Source organism: Bidens hawaiensis, unplaced genomic scaffold, assembly GCF_021521415.1.
Source record: "Bidens hawaiensis isolate Kalapana, Puna unplaced genomic scaffold, B.hawaiensis_p1.1 tig00014518_1, whole genome shotgun sequence".
Lineage (NCBI taxonomy): Eukaryota > Viridiplantae > Streptophyta > Magnoliopsida > Asterales > Asteraceae > Bidens > Bidens hawaiensis.
Window position 1 is genome coordinate 294,475 of NW_027492263.1, and position 15,542 is coordinate 310,016.

Sequence of the window (15,542 nt, forward strand, 5' to 3'; positions counted from 1 at the left end):
TATGTGGAAATTTGTAAAGTTTGAATGATATGTTGTCTGATTGATAATGTTTGGTTTTTTAAGAAAGTAATGGTGTGTGTGTTGTAACTAGTATTGAATTGAGTAAGATAGTTGATTATTATGTCTTAGATAAATGATATTCATGAGCAGAAGCATATCCAAATTGAGTACTCGGCACTTTTTATGAGGTTACAGTAGTTTTCTTGTCAAAGATCCAAAATACGCTCCCAACTTTAAATTTGAAAGCAACTATTTTTTTTTATCTTTTGAAGCTGACCATGTTTAATTATATTTGTATGTAGGTTGTATACATAATGAATGGCAGTAAAAATAATTCCGGTAGTGGTGGTGCTCGTGGTTCTGGTAGTGGTCTTCGTGGTGGAAAGGCCAAACAAGTTGCACGGAGACGTAATGATCGTGACATTGAGTCTCAGGAGCCTGATCCCAATAGAGGTGCACATGATAAACCTACCGTTTGGAGTCATGGGCCGTATGTGATGATACGGCTTGCAAGAGGTCCTGGAGTCGCATTGCGTAGTCGGAACCAGTAGTCGTAGCCGTGTGTATGGTGGTGATCTGATGACTAATTTAGCTAGGTCGTCAGATACCACTACGACAATACAAGACGTGTCAAAGAATATCCTTGATGACAATGATGATGATTTCAATGAGGATTTTGATGACGATGATGATGTTGTTGATGGAGACGGTAGGGAGTTGATAAAACGCCAAGAAAAAAGGTATGCTTTTTAATTTTAAAATTTTAAGTTATGTTATTTATTAATCCTATACATAAGAGTACTTGTGAGTATTAATACTTTTGTTTTGTTGTAAGAATTGTGACACACAATGCATCAGGAGGTGGTAGAGGTAGAGGTAGAGGTCGAGGTAGCAGGCGAGGTAACGGTCACGGTAATAACACTATAACCTTAAGTTTATTATATATTTATAAATAATATAAATCTGATTTGTATTCTTATTATAAGTTTATAACATGAAATCTAAAGTATAGCTGTTGTGGGTATTAATAAATCAGTTAATAATTACTTTTGTGTGTAAAAATAGTTATTGCCATATGCTTTTAATATATTTGAACTTCACCTGTAGCATAAATTAGAATAGACTTACTATTAGTTTCTCACACTTTTACATAGTGTTTGTCATAAATCTTAAATATAAATGTAAGTTTAAAATGAAATGGTCAGGCAGTTTGGATAACAACTCAAAGTTATAAGCTTTTATACAAGTATGAGTAGGGTTTAATTGATGAGTAATTCTATAAAAATTGTTTAATTTGAGAAAAGTATTAAAAAGGTGAATTCTTTTAGCAAGGCCTTTAACTAGTTCATAATTTAGTTTTACGTTTCTTTAATTTTAATAGACTTGTTTTTTTAGAAATTATGGCACGCAATTCAACAGGAGATGATGGTCGAGGTAGCGAGCAAGTTAACAATCATGGTAGTACAGAGCCTCTCCATGAACCTAGTGATGATGAGGATGAGCCAGTTGCTATAGGCCAGGGACCAGTTGTTCCACCTCCGATACCTGCACCTGAAAATCGCATTTGGATTTGGGTTGAAAATGACGAGTAAGTGTGAGATATATGTGTGTGTGTATATATTAATATTCTCTTTTAGGTGGCTACAAAAGTATTATTATTGTTGATTGGGGTGCATTGTTTCCATTTTCTAGATTTAATATTCAAAATCCGGTTTCCCGAATTATTGGTTGCATTTTAAAGTTGATGTGGTCGGGCGGATGGCAAGGATGGAAAGATGTTCCTATCTTTCATCGCAAGCGCATGTTTGAGCGTTTTCAGGTATGCCTATGACACATTTGTACATATTATAATGATGTGTATTTTATTATTTATATTATAATAATACATATAACCTTATAAAGATATAAACATTATTGATTACTGTTTCTCTCTTTTTAGAAATACTATTAGTGGGAAGCTGAGGAAAAAGACTCAGTTCACTCTTGTTGGGAGAGGTGCATTAAGGGAAAGTTTCCTAATTTGATGAGTAAGGCTCTGATATTTGCCAAGACCGGTGCGCTTCAGAAGGGTATAAAAGTTGGGAAAGATTGGAGTGTCACTATTCCGTTTAAGCCACAATGGATTAGTCAAGATTCTTGGGAAGAACTAATTAAGGTTTGGAATACCAGCTCATGGCAAGACAAGTCTTCTCAAAACAGCAAAAATAGAGAGAACGCAACAGGTGGTAGACATACTGTTGGCTTAAAGAGCTTTGTTACGGTTAGAAAAGAGATGGTAAGAAATATTAATTATAAATCTTTAATACTAGGTATGTTCATGGTTTATTAGTAACAGTTTTTAAACATCAAAAACAGAAATCAAACTGTTACTAATAGTTTGGTTTAACATGTTATAATTTGAAATACACACACACACACGCTTATTTAATACATCACCAATATTATTTTCTTACTAACTTATAAAAACATACTTCGTAGGGCAACACATTGAAGCGACGTGCTAAGTTTGGTGAATTTTGGTTACAAACACATGCAAAGAAAGGGTCAAGACCTCTGGATAAGTTACCGGTTTGTAGCGAGTTAGTAGATGTGGATTTGGAAGAAGCCAATGATGTGGAAGATATTATTCAAGACAAAAATGTGGATTGGGTTGACCCAAGGGCTGGTGAAGCTTATGTAAGTCTCATTACACTGTAAATGTATGCTTTAAGTGCTTGATTTTTATAATGTGAATGTACTAATTGCTAAAGTTCTTATTGTAGGAATCATATAAGAAACTGGTTGTAAAGAAGTATGGAGAAGACAGTAGCTTACACCCAGAATTTGATATGGAATTATGGTCAAGAACTGCGGAGGGAAAGAAAAAACTTCGGCTATACGGGACTAGCAACATCACCGACCCATATGTTGTGTTGACGGGCGCGCCATCATTGCCGAGTAACGGTAGTTCTTTTCCATCGGGGAGAAATAATAAGGTTTGTATTCTCTATTAAAACAATACATAGATTTTGGTTTTCTTTTTGCTATAATGAGGAGCATGCACCTGGTACAATCCTAAACTGGACCAATTACACTTGTTGGTCCAGGTTTTGAAACACATTTTATGGGATGAGTTCATGGGTTTCACTTGGTTGTTAAAAACTTCAAACCGTGATGAATTATTTTGTTTGCGGTTTATATTGGAAACTGGTCGTAAAATTGGACCATCACATAGAGGATTATATAACTTATATTAGGTTTAATATTAAACAAAATTGCTTACTTAAAAATTGTACATAAAGATTTTTTTATTTGTATAAAACATTAAATGTTTGTGTGTTCATAAAAATAATCTATGGATTTAATACAATTACAGGTGCAACAATTGGAGGAAAAAATAACCGAGTTTGAACGGGAAAAAATAGCGGAGCTAGAACAAGGAAAAGTAGAAAAGCAAGCAATGTTGGAGAAAATTGAAGAAAATGCGAGATTTTTTGCTGAAATGAATGAGAACTTAAGCTATTGTCAGGAAATCAACAACAAAACATTCCACCAAGTTAAGATATGGGAATTTCAGTTTTTATTATATGTTATTTTTTGGTTGATTTAGATTGTTCTTGTAGTACATTTGGAAATTTTTTGTTATTTGGTTTGCATATTTAACTTTGTTTTGATATTTTATAATTTTTGAATCTAATGTTTATATAGAAAACGTAGAAAAAAAACAGGATATATTTTAGAAAAATATACAAAACGTATAGCTAAATTATATAAGCCGTAGCAAAATTTACGAATTTTTGTAGCTACATTTGTAGCAAAAAACATTTAAAATTTGTAGCAAAATTTCATAGCAAAAACCATAGCAAATTTCTGTAGCTAGATCGTGACAAATCTTTAGATGAAACTCGTAGCTAAAGTTGTAGCTAAAACCGGTAGCAAACTTCGTAACTAAAAAGCACTAGCAAAGCAGTTATAAAATCATAGCAAAATTCCGTACCTAATAATTTGTAGCTAAAAATTCGTAGCCAACAATTCTGTAGCAAAATCTGTGGCTAATGCAGCTAAAATAGCGACCACTCTTTTGGTAGCTAAAATCGTAGCAAACTTCAGATTTCGTAGCAAATATCCATAGCAAATAAGTTAGCTACGGGACTTGTACCTACGGACCTAATCCGTAGCAAACACCCGTTAGCTATGGATTTGCTACGGATTTGACCGTAACAAATGCCTGTTTTTGTAGTAGTGATTCCTCAATAACCACTTTAATCTACGGATTGTCTACGAAACATAAGTCAAAAAGTATAAAAAATAATAAAGTGAAACTAGTTTGCACTCGATCGTACTATTACCTAGTTCCATGGCTTTTTTATATATCTAAGTGAAAAGTAATGTTTAGTGTATACTATATATTTACCACGATTTGTGGATAAAATTTAGATAAGCATTTAGGAAAACAAACTGTGGGTACATATGTTAGCAAATGTCTTTAGTGTAGTACTAATGTTGATCAATTAAGCCAGCATGAGACGATTACAAATACCAAATGTCTAATCAATGATACATTCTTGCCATTCTTATATATGTTGAAACTTTAAGAGGTGTTTCTATAAATGTTATTTAGTTACACGAAGGTTTGGATAAGTTCTGATGTTTATAAAAGTATAGGGATCATTCTTGCCAAATTAGAATTACGGTTGTTAGTAGTCATTGAAACTCAACAAAAGGGGCGAGAATGTGTAATTAGGGTTTACTTTTCGTTTATTTCATTTACGTTGTAATTCCTTTATGCAATCGTTTGTATTTCGAATTTATTTAGATAAGAGTGAATATAATTAGTTTGTTCATCTTGATATCGATTCATTGTTGTTCACTTTCATAATAGCCAACGACCAACATAAAAGACATATCTTGTTCATCTTTGTTTCCCTGTTGGAATAGCATGTACCTTTTTATTTTCTTTTTATTTTCTTTTCTTTATCAATGGCAAATTACGTTACTCTTAAACTTTGTAAGCTCCATAGTCATATATTGAACATGGGACTTCCCACCAAAAGATATGCGACTCTACCACTTTGGCCAACTACCATTTGGCAAGAAGCATGTGCCTATCGTATCGTTATTATGAGAATCTCTTTCTTTTTCCCTCCCTACACTTCTCACTCTTGTTCTTTTTAAAAATATTAAATTTCAAGTTACGAATCTTCAAGAAATTCAAGCTGAAATTGCAATACCATGTCAAAGACAAACTACTATGGTTACAAGTTAATTTCATGTTAAAGTGTATTCCCCTAAACTCCTAAAGTATGGCACTAAAGTAATGTAAGCTAGTAGATAAATGCAGTTGAACCCTGTGACTATGTGGAAACTTGCTTGAGTATATAAGCTTGGCATATGATCTTTTGAAGGATCGATCTTTTTAACTTTTCTCACACTTTCACTACGGTGTGGTATTTTCATTTCACAAATATATCTGTACAATCTTAGGATTGAGTGATAATAGTACAACATTTTATCGTCTATATGCTTGTTAATCTAGTTCATATTTATCGCTTACATGAATCATGTATTCCAAATTGTATATTAGGTGCTTAAAAATCCTCCATAGTTTTGACATGCCATTAGTGTTTGAAATTAAAAATGATAAATAGGTTTCCAATCTCGTGATATTTAACATAATCTAGCTAGATGTGTCATTGTCCTCATAGTGACCATAAGTCTAGACGTGTTAGAGAACTTAGAACTTGATCATCTAGATCAACATTTTTCAATAATCGAATTGGACGTAACAATATCCGGGCCTAGACACATTGGTTAAATCTTTATAAGGGTTAAAGCAATCTAGTAGAAAGCGAAACAAAAAGTTTACTAGTACACGAAATTGAGGTTCTTCGTGATTATTCATATTTCAATGTTTTTCACCAAGTCGAAAGTTCTAATTATATTGTTTTGTTAGATCACCCGTAGTGGGTGCGTTGTGGTTTGCATTTTGGTGGATAACGCGGGGGGTACACCGCCCCCCCTGCGTTTTGTAATTTTTTACGCGTTTTATATAAAACGCTAGAAAAGGCACAAATATCAAAAAAGTGACCGTTGCATGTTACCGTTGGAGAATAAAAAAAATAAAAATTTATTTCTTTATATATTAAACCACTTAATTCCTAATCAAAACTCATCAAATTTATAAAAATTCTCTTTCAACTCTATAATTCCTTACACAAAATTCACTATATATGGATCCTCCATCTATATATAAACAGTTTTTCGGGCCCGACCAACAAGCCGAGGACGTGGAGGAGGAACAGTCGGTTACGAGTGCGATTATGCTCGCGACAAGGTATATGACTTATGTTACGAGTGCGATTAGCTCTCCACCCCCCGTTTCAAAAAGAGCTTATATCGAACGAGATCGTACCGAAGCCAACAACCGGTTGATGACGGATTACTTCTGTGACTCGCCGAGATACAAGAACCCGAAGACCTTTAGGCGTCGTTTTCGGATGTCTAAAAATTTATTTATGCGCATTACCAATGATTTGGAGCGTGAGTTTGATTACTTTCAGCAAAAGCCTGATGCTCGAGGGACGCTAGGATTCACGGCTATTCAGAAAGTTACGTCAGCCGTACGCGTGCTCGCCTACAGAAACACGACCGACATCAACGACGAGTAGGCCGAAAAAACAACTCGGGACACCTTGGAGTATTTTTGTTACGGTACGTTTTGTTTTTTTTTTAAATAGTTGTATCACTTGTTTACTGTGATCATTTATTTTATAAAAGTTTTGTAAAATATAGGAATATTGAAACTATATGGACCACATTATCTGAGAGAGCCCAACTTTAACGATCTACAACATCTTTACGAGGCACATACAAGGGTGCATGGTTTCCCCGGCATGATAGGGAGTGTAGATTGCATGCATTGGGAATGGGCTAAGTGTCCAACTGAATGGCGAGGTCAATTCACACGAGGTGACCAAAAGGGACCAACGGTCAGCCTTCAAGCGATCGCTTCATACGACCTTTGGATTTGGTCGGCATACTTTGGTGTTCCCGGTTCCAACAATGACATAACCGTCTTAGAGCAGTCTCCTGTGATGGAGAGTTACATATCTGGGACCGTTCCCGTCGCTTCGTTTTGGGCTAACGATAACTTTCTACCATCATGGGTACTATCTGGGTGATGAAATATATCCAGAGTTCGCGATAATCGTTAAAACATTCAGAGACCCGATGAATGAAAAAAGACAATATTTTAAGAAAGTGCAAGAGTCTGCGAGAAAGGATATCGAGAGGTGTTTTGGTGTTCTTCAACAACGATGACATTATGTTAAAAATCCTTGTCGTCTGTGGTCTTTAGAAAGAATGAGATGTGCTATGTATGCGTGTATCATAATGCATAACATGATCATCGAGGACGAGGGAATAGCAACATGTCCAACTTTCATACCGGACCCCGATCTACCACGGACTCCGGCAAGTATGGAACAACGACTGGAAAACTCGGATTCTGTGCGGTCAAGAGAGATACATAACGCAATAAAGGAGGATTTGGTCAAACATCTTTGGATGTATCGGCCTCTGCCTGGTGAAAACGATGATCAAAACGAGGGCAACAATGAAGACGATGATGAAGACAACGACGACGATGGCGAAGACGATGAAGACGACGAGGACGTCGTCGTCGTCGTCGTCGAAGAGGGCGAAGACGACGACGTCAACAACGACGAATAGTTTTTTTTTTTTAATTTTCATGTAATATTTAATAAAATATTATTGTTATTTGATTATTCTTATTAAAAAATTAAAAAATTAAAAAAAAAGTGTAAAAGTGACTGGGCGCCACGTGGCGCATAATGTCTGGGGGTGGAGAGTTATGATTACAGCCTGTTTTTGTAAAAAACCATAACTCTGACTGGGCACCACGTGACGCATAATGTCTGGATGTGGAGAGTTATGACTACACATAGTTAGGATATGTTTATCAAAATTCTTTTTTAAAGTATGTTAATCTAAAAGTTTGGTGATCACGTGGCGACATTGAAGTTATAAGTTGATAGATATATATTTCTTTTCCCTTTTAAATTTTCATATAACATGTAGTTTACTTTTCCACTATAACGTGTAATATTTAACATTTTATAAAAAATTAAATATTTGTTTTATTTTTTCCATCTATGTTTCGATATAAATGTTACTGAAAACAAATTAGTATTAAAAAATAACTTACTTTCTCATATTACCAGTGGATGCCCAATCATTTTAGGGGCCTAAAGCGAAGGAAAAGCTTGGGGCCCTTAGTAGAGGTGCACAAAAAACTTGTACTCGGAACCGGACCCGAAAAAAATACCCTGAAACAGTTTTTTATACCCGAGTATTCTATACCCGAAACCGGAACCGACCCTACCCGTAGGGTATGGATAGGGTATGCATTTTAAGGTCAATACCCGTACCCGGAACCGTACCCGATTTATAACCATAAATACCCGGACCCGGTCATACCCTATACCTGATACTCGGTTATACCCGATACCCGATACCAGTTTTCTAATACCCGAAATAATACATGAGTTTTTATAGTATATTTTTATATTTACTTCACAACTTTTATGTTTAAGTTTTTGTAAAATGCATATTACTAAGTAAATAATTTGTAATTAAGTGGATTTATGGTTTTGTAATATAGTTTAATTATTTTTATAAATTACAAAGTAAATTTAAATTTTAAGCAAATTAAAAAATGTATAAAAAAATTACAAATTCAAAACCAGGTATTAATACCTGGTCGTACCCGGTTCCAATACCCGAACCCGATCATACCCTACCCGGGTACATAGGGTTGAGTTTTTCTCCTCAATACCCTATCCGAACCCTACCCGATTTCTCTCAATACCCGATCACACCCGAAACCGGTTCATACCCGAACCCGGGTATTAGAAAAAACCTGATTTGTGCACCTCTAGCCCTTAGGGGTGTTCACGGGTCAGATCGGTTCAATTCGGTTTTACGGTAAAACCAAACCAAAACTGAAATATCTGTTTTTGAGTTTCCAATGTTGTGAAAATCGATTCTAGGCGGCGATTAGTTACTGGTCTCGCTAGGCCTCCGATGCAATTTAAACTAATTGGCTCTTAAAATCCATATTCGGTCAAATCTAGTCAAAATTGGTCAAATAAAGCTAGCAAAAAACCTCGACTTGAAACGACATGAACCGAGATGGCTCATTTTTGTAATCTAGCCGAACTCGACCCAAGCTCGGATCGAGCCATCGCTCGGCTTGTTGACTCGATCTTAAGCTTGCTTAACTTTACGATCGAACTCGAGCCTAACCTAGCTGCCTCGTTTAATTTCAAGCTCGAATCCACCCTGGCTCGACTCGTGAAGAGGCCTAGGCTCTGTTTCATGTTTACTTATTTAACTAATCGAACAAAATTTTTTGTTTATATCCGTTCAGTTATTAAACAAACGAATATAAACCAATTTCTCAATGTTTGGTTCGTTTACAGCCTTACTCAAAACCGATCCAAACCGACCCGTGCACGCACCTAAATTAATTAGGTCTCTACAACGAGTTCCTCAAAACCGATCATCATCATCATCGATCAGCTTACAAATAATTTGATATTCATGGCGCCAACGAATCAGGTACTCTTTCTATATATTATTAACTATTATCCGATTGATTTATAATGAAATTGCGAACTGTTAATTACTTAATTATACTTTATACATGTTAATTGTGCTTAGGTTATCATTTTCATCGCATTAGAGTGTTTAAGTTGAATTATAAGTTGTAACTTATTGTGACTTGTAACTATTGTCAGAACTAAGCCCTAATTAATATATCGTTCTTTTAGCTAATGAGTAAAGGATTGAGTACTGTAGTTGGGGTTTTAAAGGTTCCGCAAACTGTTCGTGAACTGATCGGTGGAAGTTTGTTTATGTTCATTCGGTTAATAAATGAATGAACACGAACATAGGTCATTTCCGTTCAGTCGTGCTCATGAACATTCGATAATTTGTTCGTTTATTTTTGTGAATGTTTGTTCATTAAATATTTTTAATACTTTTTTGGTAGGGGTGAACCATGCTCACTAGCCGTAAAAAAAAGGTGAACTGTTTGGCGGTTATTATTTGGTTGAGTGCATTTTTGTTTGTTCGTTTAATAAAGGAACGAACTTGAACAGGGAATTTCGTCTGATTAATTAAATGAACGAACACGAACAGAGGCTGTGTTTGTTCTGTTGTGTTCGTGAACATTTGATATCGTGTGTGTGTTTGTGTGTACGTCTGTTTATGTTCGTTAGTGTTTGTTTGATAATGTTTGTTCGTTAAAGGTTCTGAATACCTTTTAAACTAATCTTATCATAAAACGAAGTTATACACAAGTATTATGTGATTTATTATGTGTAAAGTTAACATATGAATATGAGCGTTAGAAATCAACAACAAAAACTTGGTAGCTGGACCGAAACATTGATGGTAAGTGGTGACTATTTTCGGCTAGCAAAATCAAATAAAACATTGTGTTTGTTCATCTGTGTTCTTTCTTTTGTATCCATGAACCGTTCACGAACAAGGTCATTTCTTAATGAACGAACACGAACAAAAACTTTTGTTTTCGATAAAAGCTTAATGGACGAACATGAACGAGACCTTGTTCGGTCGGTTCGTTTACAGCTCTAACTGTAGTTCATACCAAATGCAGTTATGTATGCATACTGACATGGACACAGTGTTGTTTGTGGGGACTAGTGCGAACTGTTTGGTCTGATATGCACAATTTTAATTTGTTTCTATATATTTACGGATGCTTTTTATGCATAAGCTCTTTGTAACTACCTTTCAACACAAAGTCTGCTATTTAGCAACCAAATAGACTAAACAGCCGATTACTCAATTCACACAAATAGGCAATCCTTACAGTTTCACCAAATAACAACTATTTAACTAGGTGTTGTTTAATTAGCTATAACATTTTGTGGAAAGATTAGTTAGTATTTAAATATTAAGTTTTTTTTTCATTTGGCAGGTACTGATAACAGAGAGCTCAAATGTGAGGATCATTATATTGAACAGGCCTAAGCAACTAAATGCGCTTTCATCAGAAATGGTAAAACGAGAAATATATATCGTTTCCGTCAAATGTCACATACCCTTGAAATATTGTAACTGAAAGGAAAAGTTGATGTGTCATTTGTATTTATCTTTCCAGGTATACCGGCTCTTGGAAGTTTTTCATGCATATGAGGAGGATCCAAATGTCAAACTGATTATTATGAAGGTACCGTGATATGAAAGCCAAGTTAAATATTCTTTCATTTTTTTTTCTGAGGACTTATAAGGGAATATGTGTGTGTAGGGTGAAGGAAGGGCTTTCTGTGCTGGTGGTGATGTTGCAGGTGTCGTTAACGATATTAAGAAAGGTTAATGTCGTTGTTGATATTCTCAATTGTAGTACCTGCAAATTGTTCTCATGTTTTTGAGTTTTTAATGGTGCTTTGTTGTTACTTGATATTTTTGTATCAGGTAGCTGGAAAGTAGGAGCAGATTTTTTCTCAAAAGAGTTTACATTGAACTATTTGTTGGCAACTTACAGCAAACCACAGGTAACAGCTCTCAGAATTGATGATGAATTTATACCAAGACATTAGTTTATTAACTGCAAATTTCATATTTATGCATTGTTGGTTACAATATGTATGATTATCTTTTTGTTAACTTGAAGGTATCACTCCTTAGAGGGATTGTAATGGGAGGTGGTGCAGGCGTTTCAATACATGGTAGATTTCGAGTTGCTACTGATAATACGGTAATAAACTCTTAAACTCCTAAGCATCAATTTCACATTATATATACGTGTGTTTATTTTGAGGTTTATTACAGAACACTAAATTATTGCGAGTACACCTAAAACGTTTAATATTTATATTACTTGTTCATGTTTTTAGTTTTTACTTCCTGCATATAAATATATATGTGAGTTATGTAAATAAACCATTAAACTAATATGTTCATATGCTTTTACTTTATTTTTAAACGTTTATCCACACACATGTAGGTTATGTGTAGGTAATATTATGTTCTATAAATAAACAAAATTTGTTCATTTTTTCCTTTAATTTCTGGAGTGATGAATAAACATTGCAACTCTAAAAAATTTAAGAACTTAAGATCTTAAATGATTCCGAGATATATATATAGGGTCAGGATAACGTACAATAATCCTTAACGTACCTTAACGTACGCGAATCACGCTCAAAGGCAAAAATACTAAAACCCTCAGCCAAAAAACTAATACACTCAGCCAAAATAGTGATATTTTTTTCTGAAAAAAAACACATTTTTAAATGTTTATTGTTTTAACAAATTTGATGGTATAATTTTTGCAGGTTTTTGCAATGCCAGAGACTGCACTAGGGTTATTCCCAGATGTAGGTGCCTCTTGTTACTTATCAAGACTACCTGGTTTCTTTGGTAATTCCAATTTAATCTTTTATTTCTCTTATTGTGTCTTAATTATACAGATAAATATTATCTTAATGAAAGGACTTTTTTAGGTCCATGAATGATATTATTAAGCAATTTAAGTTTTAATGTTGTGTGCTACTTTTGAACTTTATGCTCATATTCTGGCAGGAGAATATGTTGGCCTTACGGGTGCTAGATTGGACGGTGCTGAAATGCTTGCATGTGGTCTTGCAAGCCACTTCGTCCCGTTAGAGGTACATTCCATTTTGATTTTCAAGATTTAGAAAAATCATTTACTTAATATCTAGACTTGAATATATGTATTCTATCTTTGAACAGAAATTATCATTATTGGAAGACGCGTTATGCGAAGCGAATACGGACGATACAAATATTATCAACAATATTATAGACAAATTCTCAAATAATAATCCGAAGTTGAAAGAAAATAGTCAATATTTTCGGTTGAAAACAATTGATAGGTGTTTCTCTCGGAGAACTGTTGAAGATATTATCTCTGCGCTTGTAAATCCCATCAACATAAAATGCACTAGTTTTCCTGCGTTTTTTTGCGTGAAATTACGTTTTTGCCCTTTTGTAAAATTTAATGTGTTTTTGTAGGAGAAAGAGGCTGATAAAAACATGGATGATTGGATCTCATGGACTATCAAATCCTTAAAGACAGCGTCGCCAACGAGTCTCAAAATTTCTCTTCGCTCTGTAAATATTCACCGTGTTCATGATATTAAATGTTTTTTATTAACTTATTTCCAACACAAAGCAAATATCATACAATTTTCTTGATTTGTGCAGATTCGAGAAGGGAGACTTGAAGGTGTTGGTCAATGTCTTATCCATGAATACCGTTTGGTTTGTACTGTCATGCAAGGAAAATATAGCAGGGACTTCTTTGAGGTACCAATTTCAATCAATCAATCATACCCAGTAAAATCCCACCGACAGCAAAGCTATAAGTAGGGTCTGGGGAGGGTGGGATGTAGGCACACCGTACCTCTATCCAAAGGAATAAAGAGGTGGCTTCCAGAGAGACCCTCGGCTCTAAGTACATGTGTATGAAGCAAAATAAAGGAAATCAAAGTTTAACAGTTATATAAAAACTACTACTAATTATAATAATATTAATAATAAGATCACAGTTTAACAGCTATATAAAAGCTAATAATAATTATAATAATAATAATAATAATATATGTAAGGGAAATACCATTATGGTATGTGACCTAAATAAGTTAAGTCTAAGCCCTAAGGTATTCAATTCTCTCTAAAAATCCTTAACTTTAATTCTACTTCTCCACGAATTCCTATCCTCAACCATGTCCTCGGAGAGGTTTAGGTCTATCAAATCATGCCTAATCCTCTCATCCCAAGTCAATTTCGGTCGTCCTCTACCCCTCCTCCCCTCTATAGGTTGAGGTACCAATTTATTACTACTTTTTTTAAATGTCAATTGTTGACTAACTTGAAAAGAAATATTTAACTATTAACCATATTTTCTTAATGCAGGGATGTAGAGCTTTGCTGATTGACAAGGATAAAAATCCAAAGGTAAAAGATAGTTTTTTTGGAAATCGGGCTGGTTGGGTAAATGGTCGAAACTGGTACGGGTCAAACGGTTAAGGGAGTTGGATGAGGTTGGACACTTGGACCTACCTGCAAACAGTTTCTGTTTTCCTTATTCTAGAAGTAAACTTTTTTTATTTGATTACAAAACTATATTATTGTGATAACAATCTAGCCTTTCTTATTCAAGTGAATTAGAAGGTAGGGGTGTGCATTGGTCGGTTTGGGCTCAAACCGAATATTAAGTTTTTGAATTTTTGTAAACAGTTTGATTTCGGTTTTTTTGCTTTTCTAGTCGGGTTTGATTTGGTTCCGGTTCTACCATTTGGGCTTAAAATATTTGAGCTGAAAGATCCAAAATAATGAATTCGGACTTAAACTTTTTTCTTAAAATTCACGATTAATTGAATATTATAAAGCTGAACTGAAAAAATATTGAGTCACACTAGTTATTAAATTCATATAAATTACTTTACATTCAAATTAAAAATGAAAATCCATATATTCGTTTTTTTTTTCAGTTTAATCACATGCAAAAGCGAATCCTAACCAAAAATTTGTTTTTTACCAAAACATAAAACCAAGCTGTCGGTTTTTTGTTTGGATTCATTTATTTTGGCTTTTTTGGTCACTGGTCGGCTTTTTCGATTTCATGTACACCTATTAGAATGTTTTATGTAGGGGTGCAAACGAAACGAGCCGAGCCGAGCCCGAGCTCGACCAGGCTCGAGGTCGGCTCGTTTAACTTATACGGAGCTCGGGCTCGAGCTCGGCTCGTTTTGATCTTTATTTATAAAGCTCGAGCTCGGCTCGTATAATATTTATTAATTAATTTTTATATATTTATAATTTTATTTGTGTATTTATTTTCATTATAACTTTATATATAAAATAATATATGTTATTTAGTTTTTTTTTCATAAAATTATATATATCAATTAATAATTATTAAATATATATGTATATATTAATATATAAATTTATAAAAGATATATAAATGACAGGCTCGTTTAGGCTCGCGAGCCGGCTCGAGCTCGATAAGTGAAGCTTGGGCTCGGACTCGTTTATTAAACGAGCTTTCTTTTAGGCTTGAGCTCGGGCTCGGGCTCGTTTAAGCTCGGCTCGATCGAGCTTTTTCTCGAGTAGCTCGCAAGCAGCTCGGCTCGTTTGCACCCCTAGTTTTATGCAACCCAAACCAACCCATTTACATAAAAACAGGTTGAAATTCATGATATATATTGATGATTTCTTTCGATTTTTATATTTCAGTGGAATCCTTCAAAACTGGAGTTTGTGAGCAAGGATATGGTTGACCATTACTTTGAGCCATTAGATGATAAAGATTGGCAAGATCTTAAGCTCCCTGCTAGGTCAAAGTCAAACTTACCTTCATATGCCATTTCTAAGCTCTGAACCATTAAAATTGTGATCATGTCAAAATAATAATAAGTCACACTACATTGTTTGTAGCTATGTTGTTTGTTAAAGATGTATTCTATGTTCCAATGAATTTA

General features: G+C 34.5%; 2 protein-coding genes across 3 annotated transcripts; both read left to right on the forward strand.

Annotated features, from left to right (window-relative positions):
* Window positions 1–1,129: 1,129 nt before the first annotated feature.
* Window positions 1,130–3,290, forward strand: LOC143546925 (uncharacterized). 2 transcript variants are annotated; one of them, XM_077038470.1, is made up of 4 exons: window positions 1,141–1,588; window positions 1,693–2,275; window positions 2,479–2,676; window positions 2,763–3,290. In XM_077038470.1, the coding sequence occupies exons 2-4, from the start codon at window positions 2,024–2,026 to the stop codon at window positions 2,991–2,993; spliced, it is 681 nt and encodes a 226-aa protein (XP_076894585.1). In that variant the 5' UTR covers window positions 1,141–1,588; window positions 1,693–2,023; the 3' UTR covers window positions 2,994–3,290. The 2 variants fall into 2 exon arrangements, 1 of the variants encoding a protein (XP_076894585.1); XR_013137678.1 differs by having other exon boundaries at window positions 1,130–2,222; window positions 2,479–3,290.
* Window positions 3,291–9,485: 6,195 nt separating this feature from the next.
* On the forward strand, window positions 9,486–15,542 carry LOC143546926 (3-hydroxyisobutyryl-CoA hydrolase 1-like). The gene is made up of 13 exons (XM_077038472.1): window positions 9,486–9,621; window positions 11,009–11,089; window positions 11,192–11,260; window positions 11,339–11,402; window positions 11,506–11,585; window positions 11,705–11,788; window positions 12,369–12,453; window positions 12,616–12,701; window positions 12,787–12,972; window positions 13,069–13,167; window positions 13,261–13,362; window positions 13,972–14,013; window positions 15,298–15,542. The coding sequence occupies exons 1-13, from the start codon at window positions 9,604–9,606 to the stop codon at window positions 15,439–15,441; spliced, it is 1,140 nt and encodes a 379-aa protein (XP_076894587.1). The 5' UTR covers window positions 9,486–9,603; the 3' UTR covers window positions 15,442–15,542.

Coding starts and splice junctions, on each gene's coding strand:
- LOC143546926 (XM_077038472.1), top strand. Junction 12,973..13,068: donor AAGATATTATCTCTGCGCTT/GTAAATCCCATC, acceptor GTGTTTTTGTAG/GAGAAAGAGGCTGATAAAAA. Junction 13,168..13,260: donor TCAAAATTTCTCTTCGCTCT/GTAAATATTCAC, acceptor TGATTTGTGCAG/ATTCGAGAAGGGAGACTTGA.
- LOC143546925 (XM_077038470.1), top strand. CDS start 2,024: ATGAGTAAGGCTCTGATATTTGCCAAGACCGGTGCGCTTCAGAAGGGT. Junction 2,276..2,478: donor TTACGGTTAGAAAAGAGATG/GTAAGAAATATT, acceptor CATACTTCGTAG/GGCAACACATTGAAGCGACG. Junction 2,677..2,762: donor CAAGGGCTGGTGAAGCTTAT/GTAAGTCTCATT, acceptor TTCTTATTGTAG/GAATCATATAAGAAACTGGT.